The sequence below is a fragment of the Hippocampus guttulatus genome, chromosome 2 (genome assembly GCF_054856545.1).
Source record: "Hippocampus guttulatus isolate MCC_2025c chromosome 2, RoL_Hgut_1.0, whole genome shotgun sequence".
Classification (NCBI taxonomy): domain Eukaryota; kingdom Metazoa; phylum Chordata; class Actinopteri; order Syngnathiformes; family Syngnathidae; genus Hippocampus; species Hippocampus guttulatus.
The window spans coordinates 26,679,542-26,700,016 of NC_141262.1; the positions used below are offsets into that span (position 1 = coordinate 26,679,542).

The 20,475-nt window shown below is 46.4% G+C and overlaps 1 protein-coding gene across 5 annotated transcripts in view; it reads right to left on the reverse strand.

The window, feature by feature from the left end:
- Positions 1 to 20,475, reverse strand: part of nlgn2a (neuroligin 2a) — a 73,824-nt gene that overhangs the window by 33,058 nt on the left and 20,291 nt on the right. For 3 of the 5 annotated variants that reach the window (XM_086105070.1, XM_086105069.1, XM_086105068.1), the window contains 2 exons: positions 16,141 to 16,807; positions 4,039 to 4,092 (listed from right to left, as the gene is read on the reverse strand). In XM_086105070.1, the coding sequence (XP_085961196.1) occupies positions 4,039 to 4,092; positions 16,141 to 16,603 (517 nt within the window). In that variant the 5' untranslated portion in view covers positions 16,604 to 16,807. The remainder of the gene's footprint in view (positions 1 to 4,038; positions 4,093 to 16,140; positions 16,808 to 20,475) is intronic. The other 2 variants (XM_086105072.1, XM_086105071.1) reach the window with 1 other exon arrangement.

The following is a 20,475-nucleotide window of genomic DNA, read 5'->3' on the forward strand; positions in this document are numbered from 1 at the left end:
AGAGAACCAGTGAGCAAGGACTGCGCTTTGATGAACACTGCAAGACTTCGATGACTTCCCCCAGCGAAGAATGCATGAATCCATTTCGCGAACGTATACTTGCGGTCCAGTCTGTCCGTTCGCATTCCAAATGCTGATTATTGTGACCCCCTCCAAAAAAAAGATTACATGACGGCATTTCTCATGTATTTTCGATTGAGCTGAAAAAGGAGAAGCTTTGACGGCTCCAGGGAGGCTGTCAGAGAGGGTTCTCCCTCTCGAATGCAACAGTGCTGCCTTAATTGGGACACTCCTGCGACAGCTACTATCCACTCAGGACTAAACACAAGGAGAAAGTAAAAACAAAAGCACCCCCCCCCCCCCCAAAAAAAGAGAGAGAGAGAGAGAGCGCTCAGACTGGGAGAGTGACACTGTGGCTGACTTGTTAGTATTTCTGCCTTACGGTGCAGACGTGCAGGATTCGATCCCGGCTCCAGCCTTCCTGCGTGGAGTTTGCAAGTCCTCCCCGGCCTGCGTGGGGTTTTTTTCCGGGTGCGGCGGTTTCCTCCCATATTCCAAAAACACGCATGGCAGGTTAATGAAACAGTCTAAATTGTCCCTAAGTGTGAGTGTGAACTGGCAACCGGTTCAGGGTGTACACCCGCCTACCGCCCCGGAGACAGCTGCAATCGGCTCCAGCAGGCGTGAGGATAACGGGATTAGAAAATGGATGGATAGATGCATATGTATATATATATTTATCCCACTTTAATGTTCATCTTGATTAGGATCCTTTGATTTAATCTCATTTTAATCATTTTTTTCCTTTGCCTCTGCCACGCAATCTGGATTTGTCGTCGATAAGAGTGTCATGTTGACACAAATAAAGTTGCCATGCTTAAAAGGATTTAATCAAATAATTATGATGAGAAATGGAACCATGTCTTAATGACCCTCAATATCACACTGTAATTAAAACTCAGTTGCACTGCGCGGTATTCTTATCGCCGGCAGTGGTTATTGGAAAAATCCAAAGCTCATACGCATGCATCAACTGTCAACGCCCGGGGACGGGCGAGCGCTTGGAAATAAAATAATCAGGCTGTGAAGGAAACTCGTTCACAATATTAAAAAGCAAAACATATTAATCAAAGACCCTCTTTATTTCCTATTTGTTTTTGCCAGGGGATTTCCATATTGTTGGGATCTACACCTCCCAGAGTCCGAGTTGACAGTTTCCAAATTAACAGCTGGAGTAGGTCATTTGTTTCTGCACTTTAATTAATTGCTAAATGCTAACCTCCCACACTTCACTCGGCTGTCATTATTTCCGTTGGATGGAGGCCACGTGAGCTGTGCTGTCGCCGGAGCTCGATAAGGATGCTCATTTAAAGGCGCGGCCGGGAATCATGTGGCTGGAGGCGACGGAGTCAGAACGGAGCAGAGCGTGTTGGGGTGATGAGCGTGATCAACCCCGACAAGCCTCGTGATGACCTTTCAACTGGCCCACCCGCCTCGTTCGTGTGCGCAATGTTTGGACGTATCACAAAATAAGGTAGCAGACCTTTTCAACTGCTCACTTTTTAGTAGCACACCTGATTGCCGGTGTATACCCACAATATCGTTTCACAGAAACAGAAACCAAACGACCTGCGGTTATTCTCTGTCCAGTGATGCCAGTGACTTACATGTTTTTTCCTTGAATATGTTAATTTAAATTTATTTTTTATTTTTTTTTACAGTCAGGACTAACGTAACCCATTATAGTTCTCTACAAGGTCATAATTGGCTACTGCATAGTAATGAATAATGATGACATTCAGCTCACAGAAATTGGCCACTTTACCATTCATTCACAATCAAGTTGTTGTACCACTCACTGCCTCTTGGGGGCGTCAGTGAGTGACATTTGACAACACTTGTATCGGAAGCATATATATCCATTCATCCGTCCATTTCCCGATCCGCTTTATCCTCACAAGGGTCACGGCGGGGGTGCTGGAGCCTATCCCAGCCGTCTTTGGGCAGTTGGCGGGGGACACCCTGAACCGGTTGCCAGCCAATTGCAGAGCACACAGAGACGAACAACCATCCGCGCTCACGCTCACACCTAGGGACAATTTAGAGTGTTCAATCAGCCTGCCATGTAAGTTTTTGGAATGTGGGAGGAAACTGGAGTACCCGGATAAAACCCACGCACGCGGGGAGAACATGTAAACTCCACCACACAGGGAGGCTGGAGCTGGAATTGAACCTGGCACCTCTGCACTGTGAGGTAAGCATATACAGTGGGGCAAATAAGTATTTAGTCAATTCTGTCTCTCATGGTTGAGCTTTACCCATGTTGGCAATTACAGGCCTCTCCAATCTTTTTCAAGTAGGAGAACTTGCACAATTGGTGGTTGACTAAATACATATTTGCCCCACTGCATATATATATATATATATACAGTATATATACCTGTATATATATATGGGGTTTTTTTCAATCATGATTTTCCTTTGCGCATGTATGGGGAACAAAATTAAAAATGAATTAAGACACGGGGCCAACAACTACGCATTATGCATGATAGAAGCCAAAAGGAAGGAAAACTGGCAAGTATTGTGGGATTTCACAAAATGTGTTTTTGCCTGAGAGAGTGACGTCACGTATGTGCCATGTCGCGTTTAGGGCCACGTGAAAAATCACAAAGGAGGAAGCAGAGAGATTTGTGTTTTCAGGCTGGAAATTCAGTAACTATTTTGCGGATGTGTCAGCTGAAGAAAATATGAAGGTACGTTGAATATTCTGTGCTGTTGACAAAGTGTTATCTAGCTTCAAAAACTGGACGATGTGTCAAATTGAAAAAAAACATTGATGGCATCACATTCGAGCTAAAAGAGAAAGACCCTCAAGGCTGTATGGCTGCATGAGGTCCCCACATTTAATCACCAAATTAATAAAAAATGCACATTATAAATATTCGGCCATGACAAAATACACAGTAAAATATGTCTGGCCAAAACAGACTGCCATCAAACAATATATTTATGTGGATCGAAGACTAGAAAGGCTATTTTAAAATAAAAATAATTTGCCATTTCTGACAAGTAAAACCAGATGGATCTTTTTTTGAAATAACAATACAAACTTTTATTCAATCAAAAAAAGGCATTTATTTTATGTGTAATAATAAAAAAAACACCTCATTCTTTAAAATCACCATTATAAATTTCCATTTAAGTGTTGTCAAGTTTATGTCGACATCTGTTTCATCCAAAAAACAAAGTAACTTCTAATTTGACTTTGTTTGTTGAAAAATAGTTACTTTTAAAACCAAGTACTGTATTCAGTCCCAAAAAAAAAAAACGTTGTTACTTCTTCAAGGTAACTGTGGCAACACCGCTTCTGTAAACCCCCGCAGGAAGGCCATCCAGTCTTGAGCTTAAAATGGTGCTCATCTATTCTGAACCAGTTTGACGCCCTAGGAAAGAGCCTCAAACATGTCCAAGAAGAAAAAGATTCCCTCCACACAACCCCCAAGAGGAAAAAAAAGTGCCAAGAAACAAGAAGGATGATAAAATCAACTCCACTGCTGCAGCGAGGAGATAAACGGCTAACATCCTCCAAGGGGGGCCACAAGTGTCCTTGGATGCCCCCCCCCCACCCCCCGAACCAACCTGATATTATTGGCCAGCGATATATTTGTGGACTGCGGAGCAATTTCACCCTTGAGCTGAGGGATTGAGGTCCAATCATGGTGTGCCTCGTTGTCGTAAGGGCTCATCTACATTTTGGGGACAAGGCTGCCGCGGTGCGTTCAAGGTCGCTTCGGACGTGGTGATGAAAATGGAAAACACACACGGTGACTTCCAGATCAAGAGTGGTCATCTTAGCCATGGTTAACGTCAGCACATTTATGCCCCTGTGTAGATCGTCGCCACCTTGTGATGTGTGTGTGTGGGTGGGTGTGGGTGTGTGGGTATGTGTGTGTATGCATGTGGATGTGTTTTCCATACACACCCCCAAAAAAGACTGGAGAACAAGAAAAAAGGCAAAACATGCATCAAAAATACCTTCGTCTCGAGGCTTGTTGGCTGCAGATTCATCGTGTTTTTTTGTGAGCGGACCTAGGGTTCAGAAAAAAAGGGGGGGAAAAAGAGAAAAGAGAAAATTCAAAAAAGATTACTGGTAAAAAACGTTTAAAAAATGAAAAGACAAAAAAAGAATAAGAAAAAATAAGAAAAGAAGCAAGAGCAAAAAGGACAAAGCAGTCAGAGTTGTTGTTGTTTTGTTTTTGGTGGTTGTTTCAAAAGAGGACAAAAACAAAATGCATCACAGACACATTAATCACAAGAAAAGACACAAGATCAAGAAAGTTGATGATGTCGTCATCTCCTCTTTTGCTTCTCTCCTCCTGCGGGAGAAATGCCCTCGAGCCCTCCCCCCTCCGATCACTGATTAGTGCGTTTGAGTGGGTCTACGAGCTGAGGTGCTGACACTTTTAAGATTTCTATCCCCAAATTTCAACGGAAAAAAAAGATCTGTAGTGGATAATTAGCTGATTTGATACCCTCCCTATTTGAGCTGCTAATTAAGCAGTGAAAGACAATCGGCAATTAGTCCACCGTAGGGCCACACCGTCAACCCAAACCCCCCAGCAGTCTTCGATGACGCTGCTGCGCTGTTGGATTCTATGCCTGTCACGGTTATACGCGTGTTCGGGGGGAAAAAAAAACACGTCTGCGGGGGTGATGCAGGGGCGCACTGTCATTATTCACAGAGTCAGTCAATAATTACACAACACAACAAGAGCGGCTGATTGAGGAGTGCGGGTGAAAAAGGGGGGAAGAAAAAAAAAGTTAATTTGTTCCCTGTCTGCCCACTGGCTGCTTTTGGGAAGAAAAGAACCAAGAAAATCAAGCGTTTATTTGACGTACTTAGGTTACCTTAAAAGAAAATGACAGCAAATGACTGAGTAAGTGACCGTGTGTGCCGTGTATAAGAATGAGTGTGTGTGTGTGTGTGTGTGTGTGTGAGAGAGTGTGTGTGCACGCATGTGTGTATGTGACTATATATATATATATACTGTAGAAATATATATACTGTATATATATGTGTGTGTGTGTGTATATATAAAAAAAAATTCCTCGTCTCACCCCCCCTCGGGTGGTGTCCGTCCCTCATTCAGCTCGGGTCCTCTACCAGAGGCCAGGAAGCTTGAGGGTTCTGCGCAGTATCCTTGCTGTTCCCAGCACTGCACATTTCTGGACTGAGATGTCCGATGTTGTTCCCGGGATCTGTTGCAACCACTCATCTAGTTTGGGGGTCACTGCCCCGAGTGCTCCGACCACCACAGGCTCGACTGTCACCTTTACCTTCCAGGCTCTCTCCAGCCCCTCTTTGAGCCCTTGGTATTTCTCGAGTTTCTCGTGTTCCTTCTTTCTGATGTTTCCATCACTTGGGACCGCTACATCCACTACAACGGCTTTCCTCTGCCCTTTATCTATGATCACGATATCTGGTTGGTTCGCCATTACCATCTTGTCAGTCTGGATCTGGAAGTCCCACAGGATCTTCGCTCTGTCATTCTCCACCACCTTCGGAGGTGTTTCCCATTTTGACCTTGGGGTTTCCAGTCCATACTCCGCACAGATGTTTCGGTAGACTATGCCAGCCACCTGGTTATAGCGTTCCATGTAGGCTTTCCCTGCCAGCATCTTACACCCTGCAGTTATGTGTTGGATCGTCTCAGGTGCCTCTTTGCACAACCTACACCTTGGGTCTTGTCTGGTGTGGTATATCTGGGCCTCAATGGCTCTGGTGCTCAGGGCCTGCTCCTGAGCAGCTAGGATGAGTGCCTCTGTGCTGTCCTTCAGGCCAGCCCTCTCGAGCCACTGATAGGACTTCTTGAGATCGGCCACTTCAGTTATGGTCCGGTGGTACATCCCGTGTAGGGGCTTGTCCTCCCATGATGGTCCCTCTTCCAGCGCCTCATCTTCTGTTCCCCATTGTCTGAGACATTCTCTGAGTACGTCATCCGTTGGAGCCTTCTCCTTGATGTATTCATGGAGCTTGGATGTTTCATCCTGGACAGTGGCTCTCACACTCACTAGTCCCCGGCCTCCTTCCTTTCGGCTTGCGTACAGTCTCAGGGTGCTGGATTTGGGATGGAACCCTCCGTGCATGGTTAGGAGCTTTCGGGTCTTAACGTCCGTGGTCTGAATCTCTTCCTTTGGCCACCTTATTATTCCTGCAGGGTATCTGATCACTGGCAGGGCATAGCTGTTTATTGCCCGGGTCTTGTTCTTGCCATTGAGCTGGCTTCTTAGGACTCGCCTCACTCGCTGGAGGTATTTGGCCGTAGCCGCTTTCCTTGTTGCCAGTTCGAGGTTGCCATTGGCTTGTGGTATACCGAGGTACTTGTATCTGTCCTCAATGTCTGCTATTGTTCCTTCAGGGAGTGAGACCCCTTCAGTGCGGACTACCTTTCCTCTCTTAGTCACCATCCGACTACATTTCTCAAGCCCGAATGACATCCCGATGTCGCTGCTGTAGATCCTGGTTGTGTGGATCAGGGAGTCTATGTCCCTTTCGCTCTTAGCATACAGCTTTATGTCATCCATGTAGAGGAGGTGACTGATCGTAGCTCCATTTCTGAGGCGTCTTGGTGATTACTTGGCTGAGGGGGTTCAGTCCTATGCAGAACAGCAGTGGGGAGAGTGCATCACCTTGGTATATGCCACATTTGATGGACACTTGGGTAAGTGGCTTGCCATTGGCTTCAAGAGTGGTTTTCCACATCCTCATCGAGTTCGCAACGAAGGCTCTTAGGGTCCTGTTCACCTTATACAACTCCAAGCATTCAGTGATCCATGTATGAGGCATCGAGTCATAGGCTTTCTTGTAATCAATCCAGGCTGTGCACAGGTTGGTACGTCGGGACCTGCAGTCTTGTGCGACAGTTCTGTCAACCAGGAGCTGATGTTTGGCTCCTCTGGTATCTCTACCAATGCCCTTCTGTGCTTCGCCCATGTATTGATCCATGTGTCCACTTATCTTAGCCGCAATGATGCCTGACATGAGCTTCCATGTTGTGGATAGACAGGTTATTGGCCGATAGTTGGATGGGACTGCACCCTTTGAGGGATCCTTCATGATCAGGATCGTTCGCCCTTCGGTTAGCCATCCTGGGTGAGTCCCATCCCTCAGCAGCTGGTTCATTTGTGCTGCTAGGCGCTCATGGAGTGCTGTGAGTTTCTTTAGCCAGTAGGTGTGGACCATGTCCGGGCCTGGTGCTGTCCAGTTCTTCATATCTGAGACTCTTTCCTGTATGTCTGCCACTGTTATGGTAACTGGGTTCTGTTCAGGGAGGTTGCTGTGCTCCTCTCTCAGGGTCACCAGCCATTGTGCACTGCTGTTATGTGCAACCTCCTTCTCCCATATGCCTTTCCAGTACCTTCAGTTTCCAGTCTTGGTGGGTCAGCTCTGTTGTTAGGACCCTGCCACTGAGCGTACACTTTCGCAGGTTGTGTTGCGAACAGCCTGTTTATTCGTCTGGCCTCATTCTCTTTCGTGTACCGCTTTAGGCGGCTGGACAAGGCTTGGAGCCTTTGTTTGGCAGTTTCGAGTGCTTCAGGTATGGTCATCCGGATGTAACTCTCGGGTATCGGCCTTTTCATCACACCTCACACCATCACACCACGGTGTGATCGTTACGGTCGGGATCGCCCTCAGTGCTGCATTCACACTTTCCATGAGACTTTCAGGTGGTACTTCACATAGCCGTTGTAATCGGTTTCTAGGTTGCCCAGCTTTCATTCTCGCCATGATCTTAGCTTTCAGGTCAGTTGCTCCCTCGCTCAGCATTTCATTCATTGGGGCTGGCCTCCCAATCTCATCATCTGCATTCATTGGGGCTTGCCTCCCAATCTCTGGTATGACCTCCTCCTCTGATCTGGCAGCCTGGGGCCCTTCACCATGGAACCTGCGTTGTACCTCATCAATCTCAAGTTGTGACAGCAGTTGCCGTTTGTGGATGTTGGAACACTGAGCTACTAGTTGTTTCGTGGTCAACCGTGACTGTGGGTTTCGAAGTAACCATTTAGCCCACATTCTCTGCATGTAACCCCTCTGACTAGGGTTGCTTGAGTAGTAGCATTCCAACAGAGCCATGTTATCGCATCTCGCCCATCTCCGCTTTGTTCCAGTAGCCCATTTTTCATCAAGGTGCTCTGGTTCCCCAGCACCTGACGCAGACCTTGTTTGGCCGGGCGACGTCTGAGCCGGCATGTCATTCATTTTATTGTCTCTCATCATTGTATGAGGTAGGCATTAGCGTGAAGGATCTTGCCCAAGGACCCACACTGGATGGTGTTATGTGCTCATTATTTTTTGCCCCAAGCGGCATTCGAACCACCGTCTCCCGTATGCCAAACCGATGCCTTACCAACTGAGCTATCCAGCCGCGATATATATATATATAATTTTTTTTTAGCAAAAGTGGGGGTTATGTAGCAATATTCACCGGTTTGGTGACACCCCGTCAAGAGGAGCACTTGATGGTATTTGATCGATATTACAATGAGCGGCTGCGAAGGTGAGAGGTGGGAATCAAGGGGGAGGGGGGCACAGAAAAGAAGACAATGGCGCCGTTTTATGGAATGCAATGGAACTTTCATTTCAGTTTTCACACTGTCATGGAATGTAATACGCACCTTTCAAATCCGTTCAATAGAGTTATGATAAACTACTTTTGTCTTGTCTTTTTTCCCTTTCAATGGATTTCATGGAATGATGCCCTCTAGCTATGCCTGTCTATCTGCAGGATTATGCAAATCCCGCCAAGACCAATTTCACGACATAAACCCAAAGATCGGCCCACTTGAAATCGGGTCAAATGTGTGTCGACAAACGTTCAATCGTGCAGGGATTCGGCCTATCAGAGAAGCGGATGACACCACCGCCATGGATGACCCCACCGCCATGGATGACCCTCTGCGTCAGGACACAGAGGAGAAGGGAGGTCAAATTGCTGAACTGTCATGAGGAAGGGGGGGGGGGGGGGGAGCGCCAAAATGTAAACAGATGATTTTGGCGGCCATGTCATGTGAAACCGGGTGTGAACGGGAAGCAAACAAGGCAGACGCGCCGAGTGATGGGGAAGTCGACGGAATGACATTTGCAGAACGGTAATCATCAAGTAGGCGTGAAGGTTAAAGCCATTTTCTACCCACGGAGCCCGCTGCACATTGAATACACACAAACACACACTTTTGTCGGATTAGGTATTCATGCTTTCACCACTGCCAAACCTGACTGCAAATCAGATCAAATAAGGCAACCAAAACAAAAAAAAAGGCATTTTCCATTCATTTCACTGGAGGAAAGATGATTCTCTCTCTCCATATGACCAATATTTCATCTGCACATCTTTCATGAGTGGAGGTAAAAAAAATACATATTTCTAATTCATGATATTTCCTTGAGTCCAGATTCTGTATTGCAAAAATTAGGTGCACTTTTGTTCCCGAATTTCCCAATAGGAGTGACCCAAATTTGGACCTTTTGGACCTCGGAGGAAGCAGTAATAAGAGTACCACATCGACATTTCTCATAAAGTCGACCAAAATAATCCAATAGTTAGACAACTTTATTTGGTCTGTCAACTCCCACGAGTAAACGCCGCACTTACGTCTTCTTAATGAAAAACAGCTTCAACACCCCCCCCCCCCCCCATTCTATTCACTTTGCAGTGATTTCTTAGAACTCCCTCCATGGGTGAAAGGTTTATAAAGGCATTGAAACTCCAAAAAGGATGTTTGCATTCTCAAGGAGAATTTTGAAGACATTGCGGCAAATGGTTCTCACGGATGCTCCGTGTTCTCTCTTCCCAACTGGATGCCGTGGCTGTCCTCCACTTGTACACGAACAAATGGAGACGGCATTTATCTATCTATATATATATATATATATATATACACACAGTATATATATATATATATGAATATGGAGCAGAGCTATCAGTGGTGCTGAAATGTGGCTTTAAATGATTCACAGGCTCTCCCGCATTGAGCACTGTGGGAGGTACGGGCTATTGGTGTGTGCGGGTACGTGAGCGGGAAGGAACTAAGGATGGTGGTGGTGGTGGTGTAGGGGGTGTCGATTTGCATCCATTGCCAATTTCATGCTCAGCTTCAGAGAGCCTGGAGGGAAGAAGAGCTGCCCCTTTGAGGGGCCCGTTGACGGTGGAATCGTCGTGGTATACGTACGCACAGCGCTGCAGCGCAGCATCCCGTCATATACGGTCCCTCATTGCGTGGTGACTACAGTGTGTGTCATTGTGAGAATATCTCGAGGGCTCCTAGATGCGGAAAGCGGCTTGGTATGCAGTTTGAGGTCCATGTACCGGTAGGATCTTCGTTCTAAGTCGCACAACAACTACGGCATCCTCGTAAGACACGTTACAAGCGGAGCAAACTGTGCAGAGGCGCACGCGTATGAGTACACGGACCGCAAGATGGACAGGACCGCATTCACTGCCTGCGTTGTGCATATTTGTCAGCTGGAATATAATCAGTGAGTGCCGCCAGTCTATACTCAATATACTGCACAGTACATCAAGTATATTTTTCAATGGGCAGGCCAAGAGGAGGATCTCGCCCAGCTTAACTGTGAACAAGCAGAGCATTATAGCGTAAGTGTGTGACAAACGGATATTGTGTCGCAATACGTCGTGGCTACTATGTGCTGCGACTGTGAGAAAGGATGATAGCCCACCGAGTGAATGGCAAAGGCCACGTAAGAAGGCCACGGATTTTTTTTTTCTTCGCTGGATATCTGTAATTAGATTATGTTGCTATCAAAACCCCTTTCTCCAAATTAATTTGCTGAAAATGAAAAAAATGAGCTGCAGCAACCGAGTCACTGAAAAGTGAGGACAAAGAGCATACGAGTACAGACCTTGCGCTGGAAATGAGGATATGGAATAAATGCTCAAAAGTCTTTTCATAGCGGGATGTTTTGGGAATGCTTCCCGCTTAAGGTTGCTTGAGGACTTGAAAGTGTCACAATAAAGTTTTCTTTTGTCCACTGTCACTTACTTCCTTGTCCACGTGGAATCAAGAGTTCGCCACAAGATGGCCGACTGCACTTGCTTGAATACTGCTGACCAGGCAGCTCCGAACGACACCTGCGCCATCTTAATGAGATGGAACACAACACCTGCATGACAAATTCCGCCTTGTCAAAGATAATAACACTGCAGTTTATTCAAAGTGTTTGACAGCGTTGCGAACTCCGGTCACAATAATAAACACGTTCTGAAAGCAATCCCTCTCTCGCAGACTCAATCAAACCCGAACGTTATTATTCTCAGAAATTCATGCCTGAAATGAAGTTTTTAAGAGATATATTCAGTCACTGGGATAAATGGAGCGTGCGACGTGGTGGTAACACTCCTGTGATCTTTAATAGAACACAATCAGAGGTACTTCTTGCACCCGCACTTAAATCAGACGCGCTTGCAGATTGTGTGATTATTTAAGTGCCGTTGAAAAGTCAATTCACTCCGCCGAGCCTAAATGGATCATTGAAATGAACAAGCAAAGTCTTATTACGGTCTCTATTGCTCATCTATCGGCGGGGGGAAAGCTGCAAAGGGATAATAGCGACGGCGCAAGACAATGAGAGAGATTATGAGCATCATGTCGAATGCAGGACAAAAGCCCACCTCAGGGTACGAACCACAACTTCCACCCCCACAATATAGCTCGCTAAAAATCACAAAAACTGAGTTTGCTAACTTTCATTTGGAGCCAAGAGGAAAGGCCAAATGGATGCAGCCTTCAATGCCTGATACTACTCTGCCCCACTGTCGGACGGTGTTCCACAGAGTTCAACGTTGGGGCCCCTGCTGTTTTCATTGTATTTGCTGTCCCTGGGTTCCATCTTAAGAAAGCATCGTATTTCTTTCCACTGCTATGCAGATGGCAGTCAGATCTATGTCTAGCAAAAAGTACGATTTCCCCATCAAGGCCACTGGATGGTAGTGAACTTGGACGAAAGAAACCAGAAGTTATGGTGTCTGGTTCCAGTGGCCCGGTACATCTCACACTTTTGACTTGGGGCCCCCTGGCATCTTATCTCAAGTCAATTGTCTCAGATTTGGGTTTTAAATTGCACAGTGATTTGAAATTGGATCCACGAATTGGTGCTCTGGTTAAATCCATCTCTTTTTTTTTGGCAAAGATGAAGAGCTTGTTCCAATCAACTTGGTGCCGACTAAGTAGGCTCTGATCCACAAAATGAGAAACAGACACAATGAAGCTGTGCGCTAAAGTTTGAATAAAGTCTACTTATTAGGGTAACTCTTTCTCCAAGCTGGACTGGGTTCTACCGCCAAGAAAACTCTGCGTTAAATGGTGGAGGGGAGAATTAGAAAGTCGTGTCCAGAATTATGCAGTAAGACACACGGGAGATGAGACGGTCTCTCACAACTAAATGGAGTCTCGGTGAACAAAGTCCTCAAATACGTGGGGACGGTGAGTGGATTTATTTCTGCAATTAATCAAATTGTCGCCGGGCAAAATGCTATTTGTTTGCCTCTTGGTTTGGCTGCAAAACGCATTCGCTTGCTTTCACACACACAAACGTAGAAATTCTTTTTGTGCAGTTTTGTTTCTTTTAGAGACGCAACCGAGTCTGGCAAGAGAGGTAAAAAAAGATGAGCGCGACCATAAAAGGGATTTTTGAGGGCATCGGCAGTCATACATCACATTTTATTGCAGTGGGCTGGCACTCACTTCTTCCATGATTCACTTATTTATATTTTTCCTTCTTTTCTTCTCGCTTATCGGGACATCTCCGTGCCAATGTCGCAGCAGTGTCAGTGCCGCGACGGGCCTGCATTACCGCGTTAGCATCGAGCCGCTCCCGATGGATCTCGAAAGGAAATTGAAATATTGCAAGATTGCGAAGTGTGTGTGTGTGTGTGTGTGTGCGCGTGCGAACCGGGTTGACGCGCGGAGATGAATGGCGTTGCGGATGGAATAATTATGAGCACGCAGGCGGCTACCACGCCCAGGAAGCCTGCCGCTAACGAGGTTGGGATGAGAGGTTGACATGCCGGAGCATCGTCTGGCAGAGCTCCCCGAAACACTCAATCAGGAAAAACGATTTAACCCATTCTTTGTCAGGCGTTTCCAAAGCAGAGTTTGATCTTGTAAGACAGTGGTCCCCAACCCTCGGGTCGCGGACCGGTACTGGTCCGTGGGTCATGTGGTACCGGGCCGCACAAAAAGAATAAATAACTTACATTAGAACAACGTACTTTTTATTTATTTTGGAATCGCAAAGATGTTTTATTTGGAAAATTTACCGGATTCTCTGTTACATCCGTCGACAGCATGTCACTCTTGGCAGGACAGAGGCCAAGGTGCGCTTCTCGGTCACGTGATAGGTTACCGCTAAAATGAAACCCAGGAGCTAGCAAAATGAGTAAAAAAAATAAAAATAAACATCTTGGAAAGTTTCTTTGGGAAGGGGAAAAGGCCCAGCAAGGAAACTTTCAAGAAAAAGACGGCTATTTTTAATAGACAGTATCAGGAGTCCTACTTAAATTTATCTCAACGGGAGATTCCCACGCACCGCACCCACTTTGCATTATATGAGGCGATGGTGAGTCGTATTTTTCATGTACTTTGTATCTTATTTTGAAGGCACATTTAAACATTACCATAGCGACGAGAGAGCGTTGTGGCCAGATAGGACGTTCCCCGTGTCATGATTCGTGTTTATTATTCTGTTTCGAAAATACCGCAGTTTTCATGCAGGTCATCTCATATTATTTTGTTGTATTAATCCGCCACCCCTTAAAGGCCGGTCCCTGAAAATATTGCATGACATTAAACCAGTCCTTGGGGCAAAAAAAGGTTGGGGACTGCTGCTCTAAGACATGCTGAAGATTGTGTAACATAACGTAAGATAAGATATGATAAGATAAGATAAGAAAACCTTTATTTATCTCACAATGGAGAAATTCCCAGTTTCTTAAGCAGCAAACGTGGGAAACTATAAAACAACAAAAAAGAGACTGGGAAAGGGATTTTGATGGCAAAATCCATTTTCGGATATGGGAATCACCTGCTATCTGCAAAATGGGTTGCTGTTTTTGTTGTTGTTTACGCTTTTTGTTGTTGCTGTTTATGCTTAAAGTTGGCAATGCCCTCCGTTTTGGAAGTCTACAGTTCAGTTCAGGTTGGAAGTAGAACGCACGGGGTGAAGCGTGTACTTTGTCTGCGTGTTCCAAGCTAGCTGGGAATGACCCCGCCCCCGACACACACGCCCCCACGCAGAAACCCTGCGACGTCGCCTCCCTCCCATCAATCCAGCGTGACTCTGCAGGAGCAGGAAGAACAGCTCTCGCTATGATGAGAGCAGCCTCCCATGTCGCTCTTCGGGACCGACATGAGGTCCGAGTAGGTTGCTGACGTGATCTCCTTCCAAGGAATGAAGTAAGATCGGCAGCCTCCCGCTGATATAAATCACGTTCAAACCAGCATGAATACAAATAAAAGAATGTGCTTCTAAATAATACAATGAACTAATGGCAGGATATTTTAAAAAAGACCACAGGGGAGACTTTTCTGTGATCAGTGAAGGAAAAAAAAAGTGCAGGCGAGTACTGCAAGTGCGAGAGCAAGTCTGCACTCAAAAGAAAGAAGTCAAATAGAGAGATGTGTACTCTTGCTATCACAGACACATGTTTCCCATGCACCTTTGCTATTTAGATTGAAAAAAAAAATCTATCCACAGTATCGGTGAATATTGACGTCGAAAGGTGGAGGCAACTTGACCTTTGAGGAACTTATATTTAGATGCCCGAGCATGCTCGGTAGATAAGCGGATGGATGGATGAACATATTTTAAATTAAACCAGCGACTAAACTGTTGTGGTAACTTATTATCTGCATTTACGGATGGATAGCAGGGGACAGAATAGGACCTTCCCCAAACTGTTCGAACCAAAATTGAATGACAAACATGAAGAAGATTCGAGGGGCATTAAAAGGGGTCTACTCCATTGCATGATTGATTCTTAAATCTACTCAGAGGTATGACTGACCAAGCTCCAAACTCAATTTAACCAGTTATCCCAATTAAAATGAATTGGAATATCATAAATTGATTCCAACTCCCAAAAAGAGGAAAGAACAAGGCTCTGTACGGTATAAAAATTTGCGATCAAGGAAGGGGATGATACCCAAACAGGGCTCAACTAGAGAGGAAGGACATGTGACATGCCAAGTCTCCAACTCGTCATCAGAACTCCTCTCCATTTATCTAATTTCTAATCTGCTTCTCCTCACAAGGGTCGGAACTGACTTCGGCCAGTAGGCAGGATCCACCCTGAACTGGTCGCCTGCCAATCACAGGGCACTCACAATCGCACCGAGGGCGAATTTAGTCTGCCATGCATGTTTTTGGAATGTGAGACAAAACCGGAGTACCCAGAGAAAACCCACGCAGGCACGGGGACAACATGCAAACTCCCTACAGGAAGGCCGGAGCTGGAATCGAAACCCTGCACCTTTGCTCCGTGAGGTGGATGTACTAACCAGTCGAACACCGTACCGTCCTATCAGAACGGGATCTAAAGAAAACCATTGTGTGCTGCATTCACACCACCAATCAAACAGAACATCTACCAGGTCTCATTTTGGGACAGAAGGAAAATATGAAATTTTAGTTCGGTATGGGGTCAACGACCCCACAAGTGGGGAATATCTGGTCGGCATAAGTAACGAGAAGCCAGAGGAGAGAGGGGTCATTTTGACCTGGTTGTGTCACTCTACAAAAACACGTTGACATCAGTGAGTTCGTTTCCTTGTATGTCAAGGTACGACTGTTCTTGTAGGAGCGTTATTAAAAAAAACAAAAAACAAAAAAACAAAAACATGAGGGTTAAGAAACTTCTTTGATTGATGACAATCTGCTAAGGCCCTCCCCCTTAAGAGTGTTTGGCCAATCACAGCTTTGCAGTCCTATCAACCACATTATAGAGCTGTGCGCGTGTGAGCGGCGATTGAGCCGACTGCCAGGGGGGAGGGCTTGGCGTAGAGTCCCGCCCCCCACCCCATTTACCCGTCGCCCCTCCCACCCAGCAGCCCTGCACTCACCATCCTCCGTGGGCACGTAGACGTTGAGATAGAGGCAGTCCTCGCTCTGGTTCTGGATGTAGCCAGCCGCGACGTCCAGGTTGTCGGTGAACCACACAGGCAGCATGATCTCAGGCAGCACCCCGTGCACGTTTTGGGGGCACACCGGGGCAAACTGGGTGGCGTTGCGGATCTCCTGCCACGAGCCCGGGGCTTCGGGCGGCTGAAAGCGGCGGTCGCCTATGGGCGCCGTGGCGTAGGGCACGCCCAGGTACTGCTCCACCGGCCCCAGGATCTCGTTGTTCAGGTCCTTCTTGATCCCTCGGAGCTTGCCGTAGTTGGTGGTGACTACGGGTTGATTGGAGGGCTCCACTTTTTGACCGCAGGCCACGTTTAAGAGGAGGGCGAGGCCCAGCGACACGCACCAGTCTGCCATGAGGGAGGTTTGTCTTTTTCGTTCACTTGCAAGTCGAAAGAGGTGCATGGCTGCTTACGGAATAAGCAAAAAGTCGGAGTCCAAAGGCGACTGACGAAAACAGTGAGTGGGGATTCGCAGGGCGGGCCTTCGCGGGGGTGCCAGGTCAGTGCTGAATACGAGCCAAGGCTGTCCCAGTCGCTTCCCCAGCCACGGTTCTGTTACGTTCCATCCCTCTAGGTCCCGTCCCGGTGATTTCATCGACGTCTGCACCTGCATTGAGATACAAGACCGAGAAAAAAAAAAAGAGAGTGATTAGCTGAGATCTCTAAACTTACGACATCTTCCCTGAAAGGAGACGAGCTAAACTCAACTGGGTTCATTTAAGGGAAAATCCTTTTGGTGCACAGCACCGTGATGACTTCGCATGAGCCGAAAATAAATCCGGCCATCGGTATGGTGTCACGTGACCCGGGGAACCTCCCGCAGAGTGAGTTCACTCTTCCGCCGCCTGTGCTTTTACGCACCACGGGCCTAATTTGGATTCATTTAAACTTGTCCCGGTGTAACCTGCGCGAGGACGGCACTAACACCCAAAAGTAAATATAACTCCAAAGGTTGAGATATTGCTCAATCTCCCCCGTCAACGGTAAACAATACGGGAGTGGGGGGTGTATTTTAAGCGGTTTTGTTTGTGGCAACATGCATGCACAGGCGCATGCAAATGAGCGCCTGGGAGCTGTACATCCATTCATGTAATCTTCGGTGCAAATCCTCATGTGACACAGCCCGTCACAAATGCAAGGAGGAGATTACAGTGTCACAATAACATTGTTGGGTGCTTACGCAACGGCGCGGGATGCAGGAACAGCCATTCGCAATGTTTAGTGTGCGGCGAGAGCTCTTTTCCCATTGCCACGCTCTCTCTTTGCTTTATCTTCCGGCTTTAATTGCCTAATTTAAAGTTGCCATTAAGCGCATAATTGCATCACCCGCACCCACCGGAGCAACTTTACGCCGTCGTCTTAAGTCCCCTTCTGCCCATTTCCACACTGCCAAGCGAACAGTTTGCATTTAAAAATCCAACGTCCTGAGGAGGGATGGAGCTTTTTTTTTTTCAGACCTGACACCAACATGAGAATTCACTCTTTTGAGTACCGTATTTTCCACACTTAAAGGCGCACTGGATTATGAGGCGCAACTTCAGTGAATGGTCTATTTTGTAATTTTTTTTATACAATGGGCGCATCGCATTATAAGACGCAATCTACAATGCCTCCACTAGATGGAGCTACGCTCAAGGAAACACCAGCAGAACGATCAGATGTCAGTAAAACTTATTTAATAAAGCAGCGACGCAGTTCACGTAACCAACAGCAAGTTATAACTTTGACTCGTTAACGTTGAACTCTCTTGCTGCTGCTCTATTTCCATGTTCAACTGCGTAACCCGATCGCCTTAAGTTTGAACTCTCCGTTGTCAGCATGTCTCGAGCAAGGAGCCATTCTGGGGTCGAAATATTATCGTAATGACCATACACAAGGCGCATCGGATTTTAAGGCGCGCTGTGAGCTTTTAAGAAAATGGAAGGTTTGTAGGTGCGCCTTTTAGTGCGGAAAATACAGTACTCACAAATACCGAGTACCGACACCGCTGGTATTTTTTTTAGGTATAAACTTCATTCGACACAATGACATTGACATTGTGAACAAAAGACTTCATAGAGCGCCAACTACTGCAGAGGAGGACTTACTCCAGGCCAGCTTTTTTTTTTTGCCTCAAGGATCGGGGCTGGTATCGGTAGCCTCCACGAGTACTCGATTCTTTAAAACGAGCCTCATATGGGCCCAATAGAATACCCGGTATCGGTAGGAGAATAATTTAAGGCCTCTCACCCACTCGGGTGGCTAATTTCTGCCATTTACAACCACATTTCTCCTGCACAGGAAGGAAGGGTGTCCTCTAGCCTCTAAAACAAACAACCCCAAAAAAAAAAAAAAAAGAGGTTTGGGCTCATTGAAGCTTAAAACCCGCGGTGTGCGTTTGGTACAGTGCGTTCAGCCGAAATGCATCTGCAGCACCTGCTTTTGGTTCTCCTTGCATTCCCCTCGCTGACAAGCAAGCAGAAAGAAGACACATCAAAAAATAGAAAAAAAAAGAAAAAAGGGGCAAAGCTTTATTTTATAATGCGGTGTCAGTCTAACTGCAAACTTGCAGGGTGCATCTGAGGTTTTCAATGCAAACCGGCTCAATCTAGCAGACAGAATTGATCCAGCTTGTGTGCTCGCAGTGGGCAAGCATAAGTGATTGATGAGGCAGGGACGCAGGGACGAAGATGGCGGACCCGAGAGCTCGGCTTTTGCTGCCAAAACCTGAAAGGGAAGATTCCAGAAGGGGATTGTGCACTCTAAAGTAGGTCCACAAACGTGACACAAAAGCGCACAAGTGGGTGCACCTTTGGTTGACCTTTCGCCGAGCTCTTGTCGTCGCAGGGCCGCCTCCGGGTGACGCCGTGCATCGCAATCAATTTCACCGCACCCTGATTCCATTGCTACGGGGCTGCGAAGGTGGAACGTGTTTTGAGATGCTTATTCAAAGCGTCACCATGGTAACCGCACCGTGCTAAGGTGAAACCTCCACGTTCTCCGTGAATGTTTAAAAAAAAAAAAAAGTAAGAAGTCTAGTTTGACAGCGTCAGGCATAGAAAGCACAGACACCTGATTTCAAATGTGGAGAGTAAAAAAAATGAATACTCCATAGAAGTACAAATATATACTGTATATAAAAATAAAAAACCTTGCACGTATTTGGGCCTAATCGATTAATCGGCCGACCAATTTAATCGCCTGATACATATACATATATATATATTATATTCATGCATTCATTATTTTCATTGGCACGCTCGCACAAAAATAAGTGACATTCCAAAACTGCGACTGTACTGGACATTTTTATAAAGTGCAATATTTGACATCTCGATAAACAGGCAGGCCTCCTCTTTCCGAAGGATATATTCCATTTTGGGGTTAAGAAGGTGTAGCCTCTTCTTTCCAATTACTGCACCGTCCGCACCTCAAGGCGAAGCCAGCCAGTTGGCAAACTCTGCAATGTTAATCACACACCATTTTGCGTCTCCTGCTGTTTAGCCCAGCCTCTCCCTCCCTCCCTCCCTCCCCCACCCTTCCTCCCTCCTCTCTTTCTCCCCCATCAGCCGCCAAGCTCAGCAGCAACTGGCGAGCTTGCTCAAAGGCACAGCAAGCCCTTGTTTTCGCGTCACTCGCATGATGTGTTTTACAGTCGCGGGGATGCTTGTTTGTTTTGCCAAATGAGCAGCCCCCCTCGACTCGTTTGGATTCTCCTTTTTTTTTCTTTCTTTTTTTTTTAGTCTTAAGAAATGGCGACTCAATGCCTTTATAAGAATACAAGGTGTCCCAAAAGCCACAACACACTTCCTTTTTTTTACCCCAGTTTTGTTTCGGGTATCATTCGGACAGACAATTGAATTCCCTTGCCCGTGGTTTGCCAATTGACACGAGGCCAGCGTTTGCAAAAGCGCCGTCAGCGAGACATTTTTCAACGCCAGTTTGAGAAGGGATCTGGCCGACACACCGCTCCGACGCGTCGTACGATTGACGCGATCCATGGCGAATTTCTCCAAACAGGATTTGTTTTTGACAAACCACAAAGCGGACGGTCTGCTACGACCATGACTGATGAAAACTGTGAAATCCTCGAGCAGGTGTTTGCTCAAAGCTGGAGAAAGTCTCTCCAGAGGGCGATGGATGCTTCGGACAGTGATAAAGCTTGACCTGTCGACGAGGTTATTACAGTTCACAAAAATGATTTTCCAAACCAAAACGGCATCTTATGTTAATAAAACTAACTATAATTATGGTAAAAATGTCCTTGGTTTTCATCATTGTCAATGAATATCATAC